At 37.7% G+C, this 21,921-nt stretch overlaps 1 protein-coding gene across 1 annotated transcript in view; it reads left to right on the forward strand.

Moving 5' to 3' along the window:
- Positions 1-21,921, forward strand: part of EXT2 (exostosin glycosyltransferase 2) — an 80,231-nt gene that overhangs the window by 23,891 nt on the left and 34,419 nt on the right. The window contains exon 8 of the mRNA XM_075030958.1: positions 13,809-13,940. Coding sequence (XP_074887059.1) covers positions 13,809-13,940 — 132 coding nt within the window. The remainder of the gene's footprint in view (positions 1-13,808; positions 13,941-21,921) is intronic.

The raw sequence follows: 21,921 nt of genomic DNA on the forward strand, positions 1-21,921 counted from the left end.
CTTACAGTGCCTTGTGGAATAACCTTGTCAGATCATCAGTGGGTTTTTTAAATGCATCTTAACTTCACTGGCTGCCAAACACTTCTGTGAGAGAATATTGACTGTGATGTATAGTTTCCTTCTTTGTATGAATGGATAATTCACCTTCCTGAAGCCCCACAAGATACTCTCTCAAATAGTGGCCACACAGCATTCTTGATTTTTATTAATTAAAGTTTTAGATAATCACAACCTCTTGTCTTTTCAGCTGGTGTGAACAATTAAAAGCTAAAAAGGGATGTAAATACAGTTTAAAAAATGTGGATAGAAAACTTGTAGTTTGCAATGTTTGTTCCCACAGTCATAATACCTGGACAAGCTTATTGTGGTTTTTCTAGTGCATGTCCCATGAGCCTCAGCCCTGACCTGAAGAAAAGTTCAGACTCTGGGTCAAAGAGAGCTGAAGACACATGCATAAATCAATGACTTGTTTTAGTGCCACGTTAAAACAACATGAGTGGCTGGCTTTTCTGACCCCTCCTCCCTTTCATTTAATGTGCTTCTTTGGCTCTTCTTTAAAGAGGGCTCTGTAGAGTAATTTCAACTCTTATCAGCTTGCTGACAGCTATATGAGCCTTTCTGCTGGCTCCAGGCAATCATTGCTGGTGTGTGAAACATCCCGTTCTTACAGTGAAACGGTCCTGGATAGAGTTAAAGCAAATGGGTGGTGGAGTTTTCCTGTGGGTGGTGCAGCTCACATAAAAGAGATGGGATTTAGTTCTTGTTAGCCAATTAAACAGAACTTCATTTCAATATCTGGACACTGGAAGCTCTTTGAGCATAGTTATATTTTTACAGGTCCTTTTAATGAGAATATTCAACTTCCAGCTGCAGTTCTTTCCCTGACAGGGGACAGCTTCTGTCTCGGGGTTCTTTAGACTCATCATTATCAAATTTAAACGAACTTTCATCTGTCTGCCATTTGTAGCATTTTAAGGAGTGTGATTGGAGAGGCTAACCCTGCTTTAATCCTCCCAGAGTGCTTCAGTGGAGCTGCGGGTCCCCCATAAATGTCAAGGCTGGACAATTTGCCATCTTATCAGATGCACTGAAGTTAGTTCCAGCCCTCTCACCCCTCCCCCAGAGGAAAGATTTGTTGCTGCAAACAGCAAAGGAAAGACAAAACTTTTTCCTGGCTTACTGCCAGTATCACCAGGGGAGTTGTAGAATCCTTGGCATTTATATATGAGACTTTCATTGCTCCCCCCTCCCCTCCTCATTTGTTGCGGAGAGTATCCTTATCCTAGATTTTTTTTTTTTTTTTTTTTTTACCCTGTTGTCTGTCCTGCCCTGTTGCTTTCCAGAGTGAAGAAAACTGTTTCCATGCTTGTATTACAGAGTGGTCTTCATGGCATCTCTGAGAAAGAGCTCAGAAATTTGAGAGCAATCAGCACCTCAATGAATAATTTTCATAGGATGCAGTTGGGCTGCCTTTGTATCTAGGTTTGCAGCCTCTAAACAACAAAAGGTTAAACTTCAACTGTAAGAGGGAAATTATGCTATTTTAAGACAATATTGGTTTTTTTTTTTTAAGAGTCTGTATGTTGTTGCAAAGTGGGCTTTTGGTACTTACACTTTGCAGATTGCTATACACAGCTTGAATAGACTACAGATAAACCCAGATGGTCCAAAAATTGGAAAGACATGTACTTTTAGAAGGAATATTTGAAAATATTCTGTCATGCACATGAAGCGGTTAGCTGCAGATAAATGGATGATTAAGCATCTCTCCTGGTGTTATGCTCATTCTTTGTTACTCTCTGATCTCTGCTGCTGCTTAGTCTGTACCACATCACATTTCTTTATCAAATTCACTTGCTCCACTTACCCTTTCATTATTGAAAGTGTTACAACTTTAGCATTTACCTATATATAGTATAAATACACTGCATTACTGTAGTAATTTGCCTGTAAGTATATTAAATAGTAGTAGTAAATACAACTTGGTATTGTATCCAGTTTACTGATGAGTGGATATAAGGCATAAATAACTTGTACAAGGTCAAATCATAATATTAGAAGTGGAATTTAGAAGTCCTGGATCCTGTTTTAATGACTAAATCAAATGTATCCTACAACACAGTAGGAACGTTTGGCTTTTAAGTTACAAAGGTCTTACAGGTTCTATAGAAACAGTCTGCTGCCAGATAATCTTTAGATGGCTTTTCCTTTAATTTTTGTAAATTGTGCAGATATATCTAACAGTTTCTTAGGTGCCTGTTTATAGGAGAACTATGTATCTGTTACAAATGAAAAAGTGGGCTGTGCTAGGAACATACTGTAATGCCCTTTGGCTTGCAAGTGATGTAACTTGTGTCTGGGGGTTGGCTCCTTCCTTTCCTCTCTGCTCTTCTTTTTTTTTTTTTCTTCTTTTTTTCCTCCTTTTTCCATTAGCTGACAAATTTGAATGCTCTTTAGAAACAAAAATGGCACCTGGCAGATATTGTGTCCTGATGGCTTAAACCTGTACAGATGCTCTGGAGAGGAGTATTACAGAGGGTGTGCATATTCCAGGATACTGATAGTGGAGTAGGGAATCAGGGATAGAAGTTGTTAGATTATGGTTAAGCTTAAGAAATACAGTTTCCTGCAACCGGACTCAGCTGGTAATGGAATTCTGGTCCCAGGGGGTCCACAGAATACTTCATCTCTGTTCCCCCACATGCCACAGTCTACCATAAAATGCTTCTCAACACTGCAGCAAACAAAAGCAAAAAATATCAATGGTAGCTGTTGAGGCATTGGGAAAAATGTTCTGGATCCTGAATCTGGTGATTAGGTTAAGCATGAGCATGAATGCAACACACATTAACCTACTGTCTGAAATGCTTCAGTAAGCTAGCAGCACCAAGCCCAGGCTCTGTGCTTTTCCTCACCACTTGTTTTTTTTGTGATCTGTTACTACCTGTGTTTAGTAGCCAGTGCTTCAGGGAATTTCCTGAGATGTGAGTTCTGTCTATTGCAGAGGCCAAGTTATATATATCAAGGGGGAAGGGAAAACAACTCCTTCCTCATGTGTTTAATTGTTCAGGTGAAGCAAAAGATTAATACAGAATAAATATGCAAATGCTGGTCAGTGGTGTACTTTCCATCTTTTTTGGGGTAGCAAGGACTTCTGTAATAAGCTTTAATGTTTATCTTTGCGGTTGCTTCTCTTTTTTACAAAATTCGGCTTCATGCAGTAAAGAATATTCCTCTTCAGCATGCTGTTTCAGATGTTTTCCAAGAAGAAATAAATAACTCTTGTTGATGTTTATCAATTATTTTGTCCATGTAAAACTATTTTCAATCCTGTTCTGTTGCAGTATGACCATCACATAGTATTATCACAACCAGCAATTATTAATCACCTTATCTATTTCATCAGACAGCCATATAGCCATGCACAGTTTGAGTCATAAAGGATGAGGTATTTTTACATAGCTTGAGCTAAGATCAGTTATTTTTAAGGTGTGGCGTTAAAAAGCAGCACCATGTCTTAAACTGAATTTTTTCCATAGATATGGGAAAAAACTGCCATGATTGCCAGTCCTTCAGCTTTTATCCTTGCAGAAGTCAGTAAAGTATATCTGTATTCAAGCAATGCTGGCAGTAATGTCTGTGGTTAAAATTGTCCAATGTTGAGAACTGTGTGTATGGGGGTATATGTATGTTTATGCTTATATAAAATAGAGCTATATAGCTTACAGGAAACTGAGCAAAACATGTCTTCTTCAAAAGGGCAGGTTCTTCCTGGTATAGGGCTTAGGCTCTGAAATTGAGGTATGTGCTGATTTTTGACCGCTATAATATGGTGGTAACCCTACCTAGATTATTTTTTTTCTTGCTTCAAAAAGCTGTCCTTTCATGTGTGTGATTGGCACTGGGCTTGCTTTGTGTTTAGCTTCTCTAATCAAGGGAATTTAAGCTTCTATTCTCCCAGCATTAGTACAGCAGTCATGGGAAATCTCAAACAAGACAGATCTTGTTGCAGCAGTTGACACAAATAAAGGCAGTTGTGCTTTTATTTATTTATTTTTGATGCTGGATGCTGATTAAAAGTTTCCAAGCATCCTTTAGCCATGTTATAAAGCCAACCAGCAGAGAGCAGGGCAGCTGCTGAGGAGGGGAGATGCTGGTGGACATAGGACAAGATCACAGTGGGAAGCATCAGTGTGTGTAACTCAGAAAGCTGGGAAAGGTGTAAACAGATCCCCAATTTATCTGTAGAGTGGGCTCTCCAAACACTATTTTATTGGCCAGTGGCTCCTGCTTTACTAACCTCTAACCTCTGCAATACTCAGAGGTGCTGCCCACCAGCCAGCCTTGTCTTTGAACCCCCCTTGGCTCCTGCCACCTCAAAGGCTTGCAGTCAGATTCCTGTGTTTTGCTTGGGACCTCACCTCTCAGCAGGATGTCTGCAGCAGGGAAAACCGATCTACCCTGAGAACATAGACATATTTGAAGGCAATACCCCTGGGACTAGAAACCTATTGCTTTCAGTTTCAGGAGCTGTCCATCATTTGTCAAGAAATGTGGCTAAAAGTCCCCCCACCCCCCAACTTGTGGTCATATAGTAGTTGAATGTTCCCTGCAATTACATACACATATTTGTTTTCTATTATTTTCTGGACTGCTGTTGAATCAATGATAGCGTAAGTCTAGCTCACTGTAGGTCTGGTTTCATGTGGTTAACAGGGAATGTGCAGAGGACAAACTTATAAAAAGGATGGTATAGATCCAAGTAATTTTGACTACTCCTCAGGTTAAGTGTGCCTGCCCCTTCACAGTAACAGCCTGGTGAAATTGGAGTAATTAGGGAGCCCTACAAAATCCTGGAAACTGGAGGGAAAGAGTGGGCTATTTTTTGTGTCTTTACATCATTATCAGTGATGATTATGTAAATATGAGTATCTGGAAGCCAGAGTAGGATCTATATTACTGTTTTACAGCTGTGTTATTTCCGTGGTGTCAACACATGTCATTTGGCTGTAAATAGGAAGATGGAACTGAAAGCCCTTTGGGAGCAAAGGGAATGCAGTAAATGGTAGCCATTTTTACGTTATGTGTTTTTCAAGCTCCAAGTGCTTTATGAGACTTTTTTTTTTCTCATCCTGCTCCTTTTTTTGCTGTCTCTGTCTCCATGCTTTGCGACAGTATTCCCAGCCATGGCCAAGAACAGGGTGGTTCCTTGCTGCTCATAGCGTTGATACCTATTTGTTGGCTCCATAACTGAAATGTATTTTGGCAGTGGATTTGTAGGGTGCCAGGGCAGCAAGTCAGGTTTCCTGGCTGATGCAATGTTGCCTTCTGCAACAGAGTTGTGGAGTTGACATACTTCTTAATCAAAGAAGCAAGTCTGAGGTGCAGAAATATATGGAGGGAGGGGAGAATGCCAGTGCTAAGTGGTATTTTTATCTATTCAAGTCTTGTGTTCTTCTTACTTTTAAAACTAAGTTACTATCACTAGGACAAGAAATAGCAGAAATCTGTATTTTTAGGGGTCAAGATAATGCAGGATTTCAAACGCATATTAAAATGTTACCATTTCTTGACAGAGAATGTGAACTATGCTGTTAAAAATAGCTGCTTCTGTGTTGTATATTTGAGCCAGATTTTGAGCAGAACAAGGCTCTTCTTCATAACAGAAGATGAAAACCTTTAAAAAAACCACCACCAAACAAAAACAAAAGAACACCCCAAAACAAACAAACAAACAAAACCCCTGCAAATTATTTGAAAGTATGGAAGCAAGACTCAAAATGTTAACTTTAACAGATATGGTTTCAAAGAGCCATTCTCTTATATGCATGGTATGTGGTGTTGTACATATGGATTACTGTAACTGATATAAGTGATTCTTTTCAAAGCACTAAAGATGAGAATCTGAGGAAGACTGCGGTGCAAGAAGCTTGAGATGAATATCTGAGCTTGCACTAACTTTTTCCTTTACCCTTAGTTCTTGAGTCAGCATTTGTCAAGTAGTATACAGCAGTAAAAGTAAGAGCCAGTAGAAGTTACTTACCCCCACGTGGCTGGTATCTGAAGAGTAGGACTAGCATTTTGAACTCTGACCCCTGTCCCGTTATGAATCAGCAGCTTCAAAAAGAAAAAGGAAGAAAAAGAAGTTTGGATGGTGGAAAGACTTAGTTTTCACTCTCCGTTGTATCTGAAGTAGGCAGATGTGCTTGTTTCATGGCTGAAATTACTACAGTGGAGAATGTTAAGCCAGGTGATTAAATCCGCCCACTGCTTTACTTTTGAAGAGATATTTTTTGAGACTGAATTACAATAAAAACCAGCACCACAAAATGTCTATCTAGAATATCTTTCTTAAAATGTAGGACACTATTGTTTTGCTTGCTCATCCTGCAGAAGTGTCTTGTAATTAAGGAATATTCCTCTATAGGCCGCTCACGTAAGTTGTATAAGTTAAATAGATGAATATTTTCAGGGCTTTACTTGGGAATCATGCATAGCTCAGAAACAAGAGCTTCAAGATGGAATGAAAATTCAGAAACAGTATTAGAACAACATTGTCATGTTCCATTGGAAGCAAACCTTAGCTAAACTGGAAACAGCTGTATGTACCCTGTGTTGTTCTGCTCATTCCTCCTCTTCCCATCTGGAGAAACTTCTGGTTTGAGCTTTGGGAAAACCCAATGTTGAATTATGGATTAGTCTTTATCTTAATCATCAGACAACCCCAAAAGTGCTGTCCCCATTTTTTAGCCTTAAAAGTGGCATGCTGATGTCATGAGCATTCTTTATACAAATGTCTGCACTACTGCTTTCCTTGGATAGGTCCTTGTTGACAAATAGACACAACACAACCAACTTAGGTCAAGTTTGAAAGGTGCTTTTAATCTGATCTATAAAACCTCAAAATAATTCAGAAAGCTTTTCACTTTTAGCCAAGTTAGCACGATTTTGCCAGTATTGCATTAATTTAATGGATTAACTCTTAAGATTCCTACATAGTAGTCTGTGTATGGGGACAAAGAATCTGATTTTTACTTTCACATTGCTCTTACGTTTTTTCCATAGCCTGAAACACATGAATTATTTTTTAAAAGATGTACCCTACGTTCTTGGTTAATGGTTTGACCATTCATGGTTAATGGTTGGACTCGATGATCTTGAAGGTCTTTTCCAACCTAAATGGTTCTATGATTCTTGTTTGTTCTCATTTAAAATTTTTTTGCCTTTCTGGGAAAATGAGAAGGCCCTCAGATCATTTTTTTAGTATAGGGCTTGAAGGGAAAGAAAGATCATGGCCCACAGCTGGTCACTTACTCTGTCTCCTCATGCTCCCTTAAGAGGAGAACAGATTGTTCAGGGGGTATTTTAAGGTACCAGAGCTCTAAATTTCTCTCTGAATGAAGCTCCTCCCCCCCCCGCCCCAATTACAGAGAGAAGATTGGGCCAGCCAGCTTTTAGGTGTGTTGAACTTGATTGTGTAATATTGCTAAGGGTGCTAAACCAAATAAGCATTATTTTTTTTTAAACCTGAATTCTTATCACTTTCTAGAAACAACAAATTACTGTCTAATTCTTAATAGTATAAAGTTTTCTGAGGGTTTCTCGTAAGCCTGTGTAAAGAAACAAAGATGGCACTGGTTTTAGCTGACCCAGCTGGTATCTTTGCTGAAGAACTGCATACTAAAAGTGATATCTGTGATCAACAAGGAAGTTGTTGGAACAGGGAACCAGCTGTAGAAACAGGAAGGCAGTCCAGAAAGAGGGGGCAGATTACAATTCATAGGCAGAAAAATGTGGGAATTTGGGGTTATCGGGTCCTCAGTCTGAACCCAAAATTTGTCTTGGGAAACTTTCTATAAAACGCTTATTCTTCCAAAAGAGGAACTTTATGCTCTTTTCAGTCCCGTTTTACCTTGAGGTGGGAGGTGGGGGAGTAGGGAGCTTGAGAGCTCAAGCTTGCTATCTGATTATTATATATCATCAGCTGTGCTCATATGCGTCTTTGGTATGGGGCAAATATATAATAATTCAGTTTATCTTGAACCTCAGTAGCCTATCTAATCCTATTGCACAATGGAAAGAGGTTTGGGGGGGATTGCCTGTGACCAATTATAGTAGTTTGCTTGATGGGCAATAACTTGTTAGGTCTCAGTAGCTTAAAAAACATTTGATTATATTATGGTATCACATGCAGCTTAAGAGCCTGAAGGTCTTAGTGGAAGAACTTCCACGCCCAGAGCTGTTAGATACACAGCAGAGCTGTAGGTATTTCTTCTAATATCTTTTATATCTCTGCTGAAGGTACACATTTTAGCAGAGGATTGCCACAGTCAGTTACTTTGGTAGCATTGGTTAGTTAAATATTAGTTTCAGTAGTTTAAGGTTTATTTTTACAAATAATAAGAGAGGATAAAGTTAACTTTTTTCTGTTCTTCTATCCACCCCAAAATTTGAAAGGTCTAGAATGGTTAAGTCTTACAATGTCTGTGTGAGGTGAATATTGCACATACTTCTGAGAGGCTGAAGTAGAAGCAAGAATCAAATGGATGTCAAGCATTTATCTGGAAATAAGTAACAGAACCAGGATTAAAAGTAAGATCAGCAAGCTTCCAGGCCAGTGCTGCTGCAGCAGCTAGGCCGCGCTTTTTTCTTCAGCCAGACTTCCCTAACCTAGCTGGTCAGGGTAGAAACCAGAACACCAATAGCCATCAAGAAGGGAAAGCATTTAAGTAGAGTCACCCCAGCCAGTGTGAAAATGGTTATATTTCAAGGCCTCATAAACCTTTTCAAGGCATTTTGGAAACACTGATCTCCTGCAGTGGGGCAAAATCTTACAGCATCATGGCGCCTGCCCTAAAAGCTGAGAGAAGTGGTGGTTTATGGGCAGTTAACTTTTACTACTCTTTTGCGAATCTTGTTTTCTTCCCCTTTTGCTAACTTTACCAACTCCCACCAAATCATAGGCTGTGAAAAGACAGGAGGTTAGAAAGTTCCTTTCATGGACTGTTTTCCCCTTGATCTAAATGTTACAGAAAGTATTCTTTTCCTTGCCTCATGCCCAGTGTTTTTCTTTCCACAAACTAATGAAAAGATTTACATTGATCTGTCTTGCACTCTACACTGGAGCACCATTAGTGGCATTAACACTAGAACTTACAAACATTATATGAATGGACTTTGTAACCTGATGCTATGCTGGGTTGTAAAGAGCTTATAAAGAGATGCTAGGCCCCCAAGTGTGTTTATTTCTAAGGAAAATAACACCTTACCTAAATAAATGTTACTTTCTGCGAGTCAGCTACCCTATTGCTGTGTGCTGCTGCCTGTTGTCTCTTATGAAAATAACTGCAAATGCTTCCGTCCCAAGCTCTTGCCTCTATGAGTATATGCTGAATATTGTCAGTTTAGTTTGTTCATAGTGCACCTGAAAAAAATCCTGGAACTGAAACCAAGTGGAACTGGAACTTCTGATTTGGATGCTTGCTTACTCGGTTGACGGAACACCAAATTTCCTATACTGTCTCCAGTTCTGAGGGAGAAAACTACAGAAAGTTTCTAAACTTTTTCTTTTGTCTTACAGATATTGCTAGTGTTACTCAAAGTGTGCATATGTATTTGTAAAGATAAAGTAACACCTCTACATTATGTTAAGCAACTTTAGCCTTTGCAGAAAAAAGTGGTGGTTTTTCATGGCAGATCTAATGAGGATGAAGCAGTTGAAACTGGGGTGTGGAGGAAAGATGAGAAACAACTTAGAGCTACCTACTGACATGCCCACGTTTGTGACCTTGGTCTGCAGAGCTCACCCCTTGGAGAGAAGGGATCGTCTGGTCTCCGATTCCTTCAGTCTTTGGCTTTCACAGTGAGGCTGTCTTGGTTTTGTAAAATTTTCTGCAGAAATTGAATTCAGGTGAATTAATTTCACGCAGAATCTATTGTATTTGTAAGAGATTCCAGTCACTTCCAACCCATTGAGCAACCCGATAATACCATGTATTTCTCATTGTCAGTCAAGTCATTCAGTACTCTACATTTGACTCTTTCACATGTTGGTAATACTCTTAAAGTAATGTTTTTCTGTCTTTCACCTTGGATCTATCCTAGATTTTCTACTTATCTGAAAATTTAGAAGGAGGAGAGAAGCTGTGTTTCTTAAATACCTGTTTGCAATTCCTGGCAAGCCATACACCCAGAACAAGATCCCATAGGTTAACATATGTTCATCTGTGTTGTTTTGGCAGTTGTACAAAGATTGATCTCTATTTACAATTTATATTGCCTGTGACCTAAGCAATATTTAGGTTTATACAAAGTTAGCATTCTCTCTACAAGTCTGTGGTCCACATAGTGTTTCCTTAAAAAATTCTGAAACCACATCAAGCAGACTAATAGAGTACTAGAAGTTAATTTCAGTTCAAGTTGAAAGGAATGGTAGTTTGGTGATATCACAGTTGTAGACTGTTTATAATCAATGCTACGTGGAAGACAAGATCTGTAATTATGGATCATTTATTTCAAGATCCTGAAAGACTCTCAAGTAGCTCTAGTATGTTACAACTGCAATACCTTACAAACATTACCCACTGTATTAAAGCTACTCTTGAGTATACAACCATTAGTCTTCTGAATTCATAGATAAGGGAAAAGAGAAATGGACAGCTCAGAAAAACTATGTAAGAATACAAAGAAAGTTGGCATAGGATTCAGGAAGAGATCTCTCTCTCTCTCTCTTTTTTTTGTTGTTCTTGTTGTTTCTCTCTCCTGTATCCCAAACGTGTTCATGGGGTATCCCTCCTAGATATTTGTTACATTCCAACATAAGCTTTTCAACCACACCAAGTAGGGCAGAAAATACATTTCAAATGGAATCGCCATACATCTTCCCAATAGAAAACTTTCCCAAAATATTTAGTAACTTAGCATGCTGAGCAGCAGACACTAGCAAACCATGTTAATCAGTTCTGCTTTATAAAAGCAAACAAGGTGGGGAGGAAGTAATGAGACCCTGAAACATCTGTTTGGGGACTTTGAATCCCCTTAGAAGGTTTTGAGTTCTGCCTTAAAGAAACACAACTCCAAAAAATTACAACCAACTGTGGGAACATTTTCTAGCTCTTTACAAAAAAATTAATTATATAAATATTAGTCTATAAAAAGTAAATTCCCTCTGCCCTCTTCTCCAGTTTTGCTTCTGGTATAAAGGTGTAATCTTGGCTGACATTGCAAACATTCTTTCAGTAAAGAGAGGCTAGATCAGGTCCATCCTAGTTTTGCCAAAGGAGGAAAACCAACTTTGATTATTACAGAACTAGATAATCATAGATATTACAGTATTAATAAACACTCTTAGAACAACATAGGAATGCTGTCATTTAATAACAGTTTAATACATGGTCTTGTGTGTATTTCACCCAATTAATAGCTACTTAATTGCTTTATAAAGTTATATGTTAAAAGGCAACATAAAATAATTTCTCCTTCCCACTTAGTGCTGCTTATAGCAGTGGTCCTAAAGTGTTATCTATTGTGAAAATGAAATTTGAAATCTGTGTTCTTACCCTTGTTTATTTAGGGTATTTCAATAGAGAGGTTCACTGTTCTGGTCAGTTTTAATTCTTAATCTACTTCTGGTTTTCTTTTTAAATCAGTTGAGTTCTGGATCACACGTTTTTCTTAAGAAATGGGTCATAGGAAAAGGAGTATTTAAGTCTTTGCTTAGCATGCGGTGTTTGCTTTATTTAGTGTCTTTCTGGTATTTTAGGAAGGCAGACATTATTTATTCTTACCTGTTTATGTAATTCTTTTGCTTTTATAGTTGGACGTAATATTTGTTTTGTTCTATGTTCTTGGTAATTGGCCTGTTATCCAGCTGTTAAGTTCTACCAGGGAGAGAAATAAGGAGAGGGAAGTGATTTTGTTCTAGAGTGAAATTGCTTTGCACTGTCTCTGGATGGCAAGCTCCAGAGAAGTGTAATTTTTGGACATACTCATCAGTCTCCTTAATAAAATTTTGAAATACTTCGAAGTAGTAAGGTTTATGGTTGTTAATGTTTTCTCACAGTAAAAGTAGTGCTCCAGAGAGCACTTGTCTCTTTCCTAGTTTGCTTTTTTTAATTGTAGCATGGATTTTTCATCTTAAATATTTAACAGAACTATTCTGAAGAACCTATTTTACAAACTGTCCACACAGAGTAGAGTTTTAGGGCCAGTGTTTCAGCAACAGGTCCTTAGTTCTGAATCTCATAGCTTACACTTGGAGTAAAGTACACTTGGGTAGCATGTGCATGAATATGTGCAAGTTTGCTTGTGAATTTGCACTTTCCCTACTTGTAATCTTTCCTGGACACTGCTATTTAGCCTAGGAATGCTCTAGCATGAAGTCTACTTGTAGGAAAGACTGTCTTCTATTAAAAAGTAATGACCCGCAGAGTGAGGCATACTGGCAACTTGTTAACAACAGCTAAACGAGAGTTATTTTTAGTTCATCTTAAAGTCTATACCTCCAAAAGTTTGGTATTCTTTCAGTAACTTAATATTCTAAATAATATTATTCTCATAGCATGTGATTAAAATGAGCCTGTCTGTAGAGCCTTTTTGCTGTTTAAGGAATCCATAGCAAGAGTAAAATAGCACTTGCCCAAATTTGTGTGTTGTTTTCAGTTGTATTCTGGCTCTGAAAGCTTCTTAAGCTTCCAATTATCAAAAAAAAAAAAGTCTTTTGTTTTAATTGTTCTACAACCTAGATGCAAACGCATACTCTCATAGTTGATACTGAACCATAGAGAGACTGCAAATTAAATTACCTTCTGGACACTTAAAGGTGCTGGAATTTCCTGAAGAAAAATTAGGTTGAAAAAATTCACATCTCTTGGGCAAAACACCTGAACTACATTTATTGGCAAAGTGTGTCTCCTTCTGGGTTGGATGGGGTCATACAGGATCATTTGGTGGTTCTAGGCATTTAAAAAGTAAGAGAATCGGATAAGTCAACGCTTTCATTTCCAAAACTCTACTTTTCTTCCAGCATTTCTGTCTTACGTAGAAACTGGGACAAGATTAAAACTTGCCATACAGGACCTTAGCTTAAAAATGACTCACCTGTGAAATTCAGTGCATCTGTGTATAAGAAAAACCCATGCTTCATTTCAGTGTTTTTACACTGCCTGTGTTGTAAATTAGCCTAGATTAATGACTGTAACAAGCTGGCATATGCATGTATGTTTATGTAAAAATCTTAATATTTACTTGTATAAATAATTTTTGGTTTTGGGAAGGTATTAGTTTGGTAGGGTTCATAAGTACTGAAATTCTCTAGCTGATCAGATGTCTCTAGTATGGATATTAAAAGGTGACTTTTAAGTTCCACCTTTTAGGTTACATGCTTTTTTCTGGCTGTTTAGCTGCATTGTGGATTCCTCTGCCTTGGAAAAACTGAGTATAACAGCAATTTCTTCTGTTCTATGGTCAAACTGCTTTTGACATTTTTCAAGAGGAAAACATATGATGAAAGTGTGAAAGTAACTGATTCCTTCAAGTATTCTCATTCTGTTTAATCACTTGCAAAGTAATGCTGCTGCTTCTTTTTATTGGCTGTAAATCCTGTTTTCTTTTTTTTGGGGGGGGGGGGGGAGGTTGAGTTTAAAGCCTTCAGGCTCTGTGGAAATACCCTAGCTACAAAAAACATGCCTCCTAATTTAATTTCCACCTGACATGTAGACTGCAGGGAACATATTGTGCATGGCAAGCCAAAATTGATTATTAAGCACTGGATCTGTGCAATGTGAAAGTGAACTTCATTCTCTTTACAGGCAAGGTGGTTCTGGGAAGCATATTTTCGATCAATGAAAGCAATTGCTCTTGCTACTCTTCAGATTATCAATGACAGAATTTATCCGTATGCTGCCATTTCCTATGAAGAATGGAATGATCCCCCAGCTGTGGTAAGTAAATTCGTTTGATTTACTCATAAAACAAATTGTGGTTTTGGTTTTTTTTGCTCGTATAAAAGGTATGTGCTATGAAACTTGGTAATAATTCTGTGTATGTGTGTTTCTGTGTGTATGTGTTGGTAACTTGCACAGATGAAGCTAATATATTTTATGACAACTGGCAAAATAACTAGCAGTTCATTTTATGTCCTGGCGGTGAAATGCGAACTTTTAACTTTTGCTATTGCACACACTAAGTTGCTTGCTTGTTTATATATTTATTTATTTTTCATGCATGCATACACACACTCTTCTTTATTTCTGTTAAATTTAGTGTGAGTTTAGTGCTCTTAAAAATGAATAACTGTAGTGGAAATAGCTGGTGGAAGTACTGAAGATCTTAAACAATCTGCAAGGCTCTTTCATGTAATTCTGATGAAATAGCTAATTATTCCTATGCCTACAATTTTCTCCATGTTATTTCTATGTAATTTCTCTTCTACAGAAACTAATGATCAAAGTTTTGCTCGTTTTTTTTTTCCTTAAAAAAAAAAAGTTTCACTGGTTGAACCCACCTCTGTTAAAAAGAAACACTGGAGTATTAATTAACCTTCTGCACCAAGCAGCTGGTTCTGATTTTTTACTATATAAAAGCCTGCAGATGATTTTCACTCATAATCAGTTAATTTTCTATGTGTCAAAATATAAAAAATAGTTTTGTTTTACTAATAAAACCAAACTTGTTAACTGTCTCACTTTATGATGGTTTAGAGAGAGTTTCTCTGAAAGCTGGGTAGGAGTGCTCAGGAGTAGTGTGTGTTTTACTTTAAACTCTTCAGGCTGATAGAGTGTGAACAGTTGCTGACAAAAGAGTTAGAAGCTCATTGCTGGCTTTCTGAAGATGATTTTCCATTGCCTAGCCAAAGGCATTAGTAATTTACTGTTGTCATTGCCTAGAGAGCAAGCATGGCACTTGGCAATATTTAAGGAGGAAATTAAGCTGCACAAGAAGTAAGTGTGTACTCCGCAAGAAGGGGATCAGAACATCTTAACACCTTCAGATTATGGTAACAAAACAAGGACCTTGCAACATGTAGGAAAACAAAGAAAATGGCTTTAGGATTACTCAGTCTTTAAAGGGGACGCAAAAACATCTCCTGGGTTGTCTCCTATGCTGGAAACCTATCTATTTCTGGGGAAGCTAATCTTACTCTGACAACAAGCAGGCTCTTTTTTTTGTTTTCTTTTTTTCTTTTTTTTAAATATATACTTGGAAACAATATTTATGTTAGTCATTCAACCTAGAGTTTCTTAAGCAGAAGGTTTATGACCACAGACATGGCAACATACAGAACAGAACTCTGAAACTGTGGAGGAACACATAACAGCAATATTGTGCTAGGGCAGTACAAGGAGTAGGCAGGAATATTGTATCAATGTGCAATTGCAAAGAAAAGTTAGAAGATTGACTGCAGTTAGACAGGCTGGAATTTGTCCAGGACGTTGGAGTTAACACCTCGTATCGTGGTGCTCTCATGCCACGAATGGTCAGTTCCTTGGTGGTTTTATGTCTCAGTTGAAAGAATTTGATGTTTATCCTAGTCTATGAAAATTGCTTAATATGTGCACGAATTCATTTCTTGCCTCAATATGAAACAGAAATATCAATAAAAGTTCCTTTATGGGCTGTGTAAGCTCCATATTAGCCAGCAACACAGAGTGCTTGTGACCTTTTCTCAGAGGGTCAGTTAAAGAAAATAGAATTCAGATCAGGAATTGTTTAAGAGCAGTTAAATTTGTAGAACAGCAGTACACAATCCTGTGATATCTTCAACTGGGGATTTTGATGGCTACTCTGAGCATGTATGAAAATTTCCCTCCATGAGGCTTTTATTTCTTTTTTCCTTTTTTTCTTTTTTTTTTTCTTTTAAGCCAGCTAATACTGTTTGGTTTTGACCATTGTTCTTTCATTCGAAGTTCTTTCTTGTTCTTTCATTGGAAGCAAATAAATGGAGCCTTCTCCGATATATCTGATATTTTTTTTCTTGTTCTGTGAATATATGTTATCTCTTTGAGGTGAGAGCATATTACAGTTGCAGTCTACAGGGGAGCGTATTTTTCAGGACTCAGCTAATTTCTAACTTCAGCGAATTTAGAAGGTGGTGGTATATACAGTATCTGCTAGTAGATTTAATAATAGTTATTTTAATGTTGGGGTTTTTTTTAAATAATTGTGCTAGTCGGAATTCCACAGTTGGTGTCTGCCTGTCAGGGGAATAATGACCCGATTGAGCCTGAGTATGTTTCTCATCTAAGCTTGTGCCTAACCTCCACTCAGCACTGTTACAATTTCTAGTAAGCCTGGATGAAACATTATAGTTGGAAAGCAAGTACATATATTTGTACATTTGAGGTAGCAGAAGATTGCAACTGTATCCTCTAACTCTGATAAGAAGACAAAATAACTAAAGATGACTTGAATGGGTTCCTCATTTACAAGAAAGTTGCCATATTCTTCTCTAAATAAACTCCAAGACGGAAGTGTTTAAAGCAAATTATTTCTGGTTGGCCCCAGGGCCAGGATATAGGTAACTGTTAAAATGAAGCACCTGCAAGTTAATGTTAATCCCACAGTGAAATGTGCGAGTAACTGGGTGTCATAAGATGTTATGTTACTGACTAGAGCTGTACCTCCAGAACTTGCCATAAGTATTCCACCTTCAAATTCAGCTGGCTCAACATCCAGTTCCTCTAGCTCGCTTGTTGTTCCTTGTGATGTTGTGGTTGGTAAGGTTTAAATGCGGTGCTCTTCTATACGCTCTTGCTCCTGTTACATGGTTTAGATAGGAACGTGAAGTTGCAGAAAAAATATGTGGAAGCTGGAGGCAGATTAACAGAAGGTGCAGAGGTGCAATCACCATTTTAAGGCAAGGGGCTTACTGCAGTTAGCCAGCTATTTCTTTAATCAGTACAAGGCTTTTAACAGAGCTCAGGTCCCTGTGCTTTGAATAGTGAGGTTTTGAAAATGAGAGCATGGATTTTCCTATGGAATATTTCTACAGAAAATGCCAACTTTAATGGGTTTATGAGCTTGCTAGAACAAATACACCTTTCTACCAGAAAGAAGAGCTTTCTGTCTGTGCAAGATCGTCATGCAGAGGAGAATCCTTAGCTAGAAAAAAATCCTTGGGCATTGTTGCTACCTGCCTGTCTCCTTGGTTTAAGGTTTCTTTTTTCTGGTGTGCTTATAGGGGTTAATTTTGCTTAGTATGTCACTAGGATCCTGAGAAGTAACAGAAAAATAGAGTTCAGTAAAATGTCCTGGTTGCTAGTTGTTTTGCTGCTCAATTGTAACAGTTGCTTCAGATGTTAAATAAAGCACTACAAACATTATTTCTACTTTGCCAATTAGGGTAGCTCATAACTCTCCAAGGTGCACGTTTTACTCTGCATTTTGTTCAGCTATTGCAGCCTCGTGAGTTTGCTTCCAGTTTTAAGATTCATCATCTGGTTTCAGTTCATTTCCTATGATTTTGTGTAGTACTGCCTTTTATTATTTTGACTACAGAACAGTAGAATTGAATCTATTTTGAGTTAGCAAACATTTAACAGATTACAGCCTGTAAGTATGCTAGATAAAAGAGATTTTTTTAAGGGCCTCAAATATTCCATTAAGTGAATTTGTAACAACAGCACCTATGAAGAGAAAGCTGCATCTTTAACAAAAGGTTGCCTCAAGTTTGATGTCACTTGCAAAGTAGGACTGGTAGGGACTTAGGGATATTTTCTGAAGATTTTCTCTGCTTTATTTTTGAACTTTGTACTTCAAATTAGGAATTAGGACATATCTGCAAACATAATAATGATTACATTCTCTTTTCAGCAAAATATGATTTTTGTATCTGAGGGGATGGCTGTTATCTTGTACAGTCACCATGAAAGTGATACTCATGCATTTAAAATCAGTGAGGCATGCTCATGGCTAGATCTCCATGTAGATTAGCTTTTTTTCCTGTTCCCCAGAAATTTCTCAAGTCTCAACACAATGACACACCAGCCCACCTTGTGTTGAGTCTGTAGTTTCCCAAACACTTTAAACCACTATAAGCAGGTACTGTTGCCAAAAGCAGCAGTCCTGCACTCTTCTTCAGCTGGATGACGATTTCTCTCTCTGTGTGCTACCTTCTTTTTGAATTTTCTAATTCACTTGTGGTGAATTAACTGAATTAATTTTCCTCATTTAAAACTTACCCAGCAAAAGAAAAAAAAAAAAGGTGCAGGGGGAAACAGGAAGGTGGCTGGAAGGCTGGGTTTTTGTGTTAGTTTGGCTTATATTGGCTCAAAATATTAGTGAGACTGTTGCCTGAGTATCTTCACAGTGTGGATACAGCAGCAGTACAGGAGGGTGTTTTCCAGCAGGAGGGAGTATAAGGTAGAACAGAAGATAAATGCATATGCAGTTAATTCCATACTTTGTACATTACTGAGGAAGCGATGCAAGCAGTTTTATGTGTTTGTGTGGGTTGACTGAAGACTGTTGGCCTTTTCTAAAGAAAAAAAAAAACCATTATAAAGTGGATTATTTTCCTACTTGTCCACTATCCCTTTGAGGAAGTGGAAGACTAGTAGCATATAACATGCTAATATGTTAGGGAATAGGACTTTCAATAAAAATACATTACAAGATATTTCCTCCTTTTAATGAAGAGGGGCAAATGATGTTTTTGGGGCCTGAAATTCCTGGACCACTTGAGTCCTTTATGTCTCAGACAGTCTTTTGCTGCAAGCATGGGAGTTTAATGCCTTTTGTATTTCTTGGCCCAGCCATTATCCATTAGGCGGGGGCAATCAGTTACGTTCAAGTAAGCCAGAAAATGACCACTTCTATGGTGTGCATTCTGATGGTTACCAGTTTGGGCTGGATTAGAACTAATGATCTGGGTTTGAGATGTGATCTGTTACCTTCAATTAAGTACTTCGTTATGCTCTAATAGAGGTAAATTACTTTTTCACTTGTGCTTCTTTGTAGATTATTTAAATTCTCTTCTTACTTTGCCTTATACCTTGCTAACATATATGGGTTTCTGAAAAATGAGTAAGACAGGGTTTTTCCGAATTGCTTCAGTTGCTTTTGTTGAAATTCTTTCAAGCCTGTTTATGATGTAGACCTATAAAACATTAGAGATTTTTTTTTTTTGTCAGGGGCTGCTTTTGAGCTATGACCTTGGATGATACAGGCCACAGTTTAAAAATCACTTGAGAATATCACTATGCCGAACAATAAACATATCAGATTTCATTTCTCCCAGCGAGGTGGAAAACAGCACCATCATTTGGTGTAAACTAAAATAGCCAAATTAACTTAGTGCAAAAAGTGCCATTCATTAAGCAAAGCCTAAGTAGGATGCTCATTTACAGAATACTTTGTGGGCTTCTGCCAATTACCAGGCAGTTGACACTCATTAAACAATTAAACTATTTCTAAGCTCTTTGACTAGTATTTTACAACCCTCAGTCTTCAGATAATGCCACTGTTATAACTATACTTCCATCCTAGTACCTTTCCTCATCTTCAAAGCATTAAGCAAATATTAACATACACTTTTTAACCTACCTGTAAATGAGATCAAGCTAGCACTTTTCTGGGCAATGCACATCGTTGTTTTTTTTCCATTGAACAATATTAGGTTTCTCTTCCTGCTGTATTTCCAGCTACATTGTGTGATGGTGTGAATCAGCTGCGTGAAATTTGGCTTTATTTACTATGTTAGAATTTAGGTATTCTTTCTTATACTACATAAATTTCGGTTTATTGATATGTTTTGCCAGTGTTGATATTATGGACAAGTTGAGTATACCACATGTATTCAACTATAAATATTGATATTTTTGTGTGTGTGTGAAACATGATTTAACAGTTGGTTCTTTAACTTACCTGCCTAGAGATTAGGATTCTTCTCTTACACGATGGTAGATAACCTCACAGTTATTCTATGTTGTGTGGTTAGTATCTAGTGTGTAGGTTTATTTCCATTGTAAATGATACCCTTTGAGGCATGAAAAACAAATTTTTGGATTTGGCTGACAGAATCAGAATATTTCACTTGAGTGACATTTTAGTTCTTAAGACTACACCTAACCATTTAATACTGTTGGGATTTATTTTCTAAGGGCTTTTTGCTTTGTCTTTAGCTTAGAAGTAGACACCTAAACACACAAGTGAGAGACACGCTTTTAATATTAGCAGAGCTGGTTTTGAGATGCACCCAAATAAAAATTGTGTTGCTCAAAGGCAAGGGTCTCATCATTGTTGCTCTTACCTTGTTTGTTGCACTGCCTGGTGCCTCCTGTGGCTTCCTAACTGTGCAGCTTTATTGTATGTAGTGGGAGTCATTAAAAAAACCAAAACAAACTTTGTTGTTGCTTTGGGTTCCACTAGTCATCTTCTCAGTACTCCCTGTCTTTTCTGGCTTTGGGAGCATGAAAGGTATGTTAAGCTCCATTTTCCCAATTCAGATTATGTCATACCCTGGGTTTTTTGGGTCAGGAGCTGCTATGTTGACTTACAGGGGAAAAAAAAAAAACCAACAACCAAACAAAAAAACACAGAAAAACTTGAATCCTTTTCCTGGTTCTCTTTCAAATCTGGTTCTCTTTCAAATTGTTTGAATATTCTCATTAGGGTTATAATGTTGTAATATTCTTATAATATTCTTATGAAAGAATGGCAAGAAAATTGATGGAGGGATTCCAAAAAGCATAAGTATTGTGGCAGCTGTATAATATGAACTCAGTTCTTGATGATTCTCTTCTTCTCACTGCAAATCTATTTCTTTGACACATTATTGAAATTAAGGAGTTGAAGAGATGAGCCTGAAGCTGAGTTTTTATATCAAAGAATGTGTTCAGCCAATAGTTTCTGTCAGAAGGGCTCAGACAGCTGATTAGATTTAAGGGGCTAAACAAAAAAAAAAAAGATGCTGAATAACTTAGTGTTATAGTTATGTGATATATTTTGGCAATCAAAATTCATGATTCATGACGGTATCAGATTTCATCACTCAAGAAGGAATAGGTAGAAATTCCTGTGTGTCTTGTAGCTAAAATTTTTTTTGAGGAGGGTTTATAATCTTCATCAAAACATGAAATGGTGGCCACTGCAACTTGGCTTGTGATTCTGCAGTGTGAGCACTATGGTTGGCTCTTGAGAATTGGAGAGGGTTAATTCCTTTGGTTTTGCCCTATGACCACTTGAGGATGGGAAGCACGATGAAATACTTTCTCAAAGTATTCAATAGAAACTTATCATGAATAATTGGAGCAAAATAGAATAAATCAAGGCTTTTTTTTTGGTCTGGTAATCCATAATTGAAACCACATTGCGGTTAGATTGATATTCAGAACAACCCAGCTGAAAAAGCCTTACCCACAGAGGCAGGGGATATATCTCTGTTTTCCTTAGATGTATAAAAGAACTGCTTAGCTACTGTTTAAGTTCAACGCACTGTTGTCCTTACCTCTGTGCTTTTAAAAGACAGTGAGTTATTGTTGTTGTTGTTCAAACTGTATGGTTTCACTAGTCTGTGGTTACAACAAGCCAGTCTAGCTGTTGAAACTAAAATACACAGGGAAGAAAGCTCACTCTCTTGTTTATGGGAGCAGTGAAATTTTATTCTTCTAAAGTGCTGTTGCTGAGTTTTCCCACTAAGCGATATGGGAAGTTCTTGACTGTCTTCTGTAATTTGGGACATCTTACACAGCCTTGTTTTCCTAGAGACCATTCTGTGATGCAGTTTGTAATGTGTCTGCTGTGTCTTTCTTCAGGTCTCTTTCAGTGGTACTCAGTGTCCACCCAAATAAGTAGTTTTGGTGTAGGACCCCGTCTTAGTTATGTCTAGTATTTCACCAATACCTTTGAGGCTCTGTAGCATTTATTATGATTGGCCAGTTCTCAGTCCAGTTGCGTTCATTGATGTCCTGAAGCTCCCACCTA

This window comes from Buteo buteo, chromosome 6, assembly GCF_964188355.1.
Source record: "Buteo buteo chromosome 6, bButBut1.hap1.1, whole genome shotgun sequence".
Classification (NCBI taxonomy): domain Eukaryota; kingdom Metazoa; phylum Chordata; class Aves; order Accipitriformes; family Accipitridae; genus Buteo; species Buteo buteo.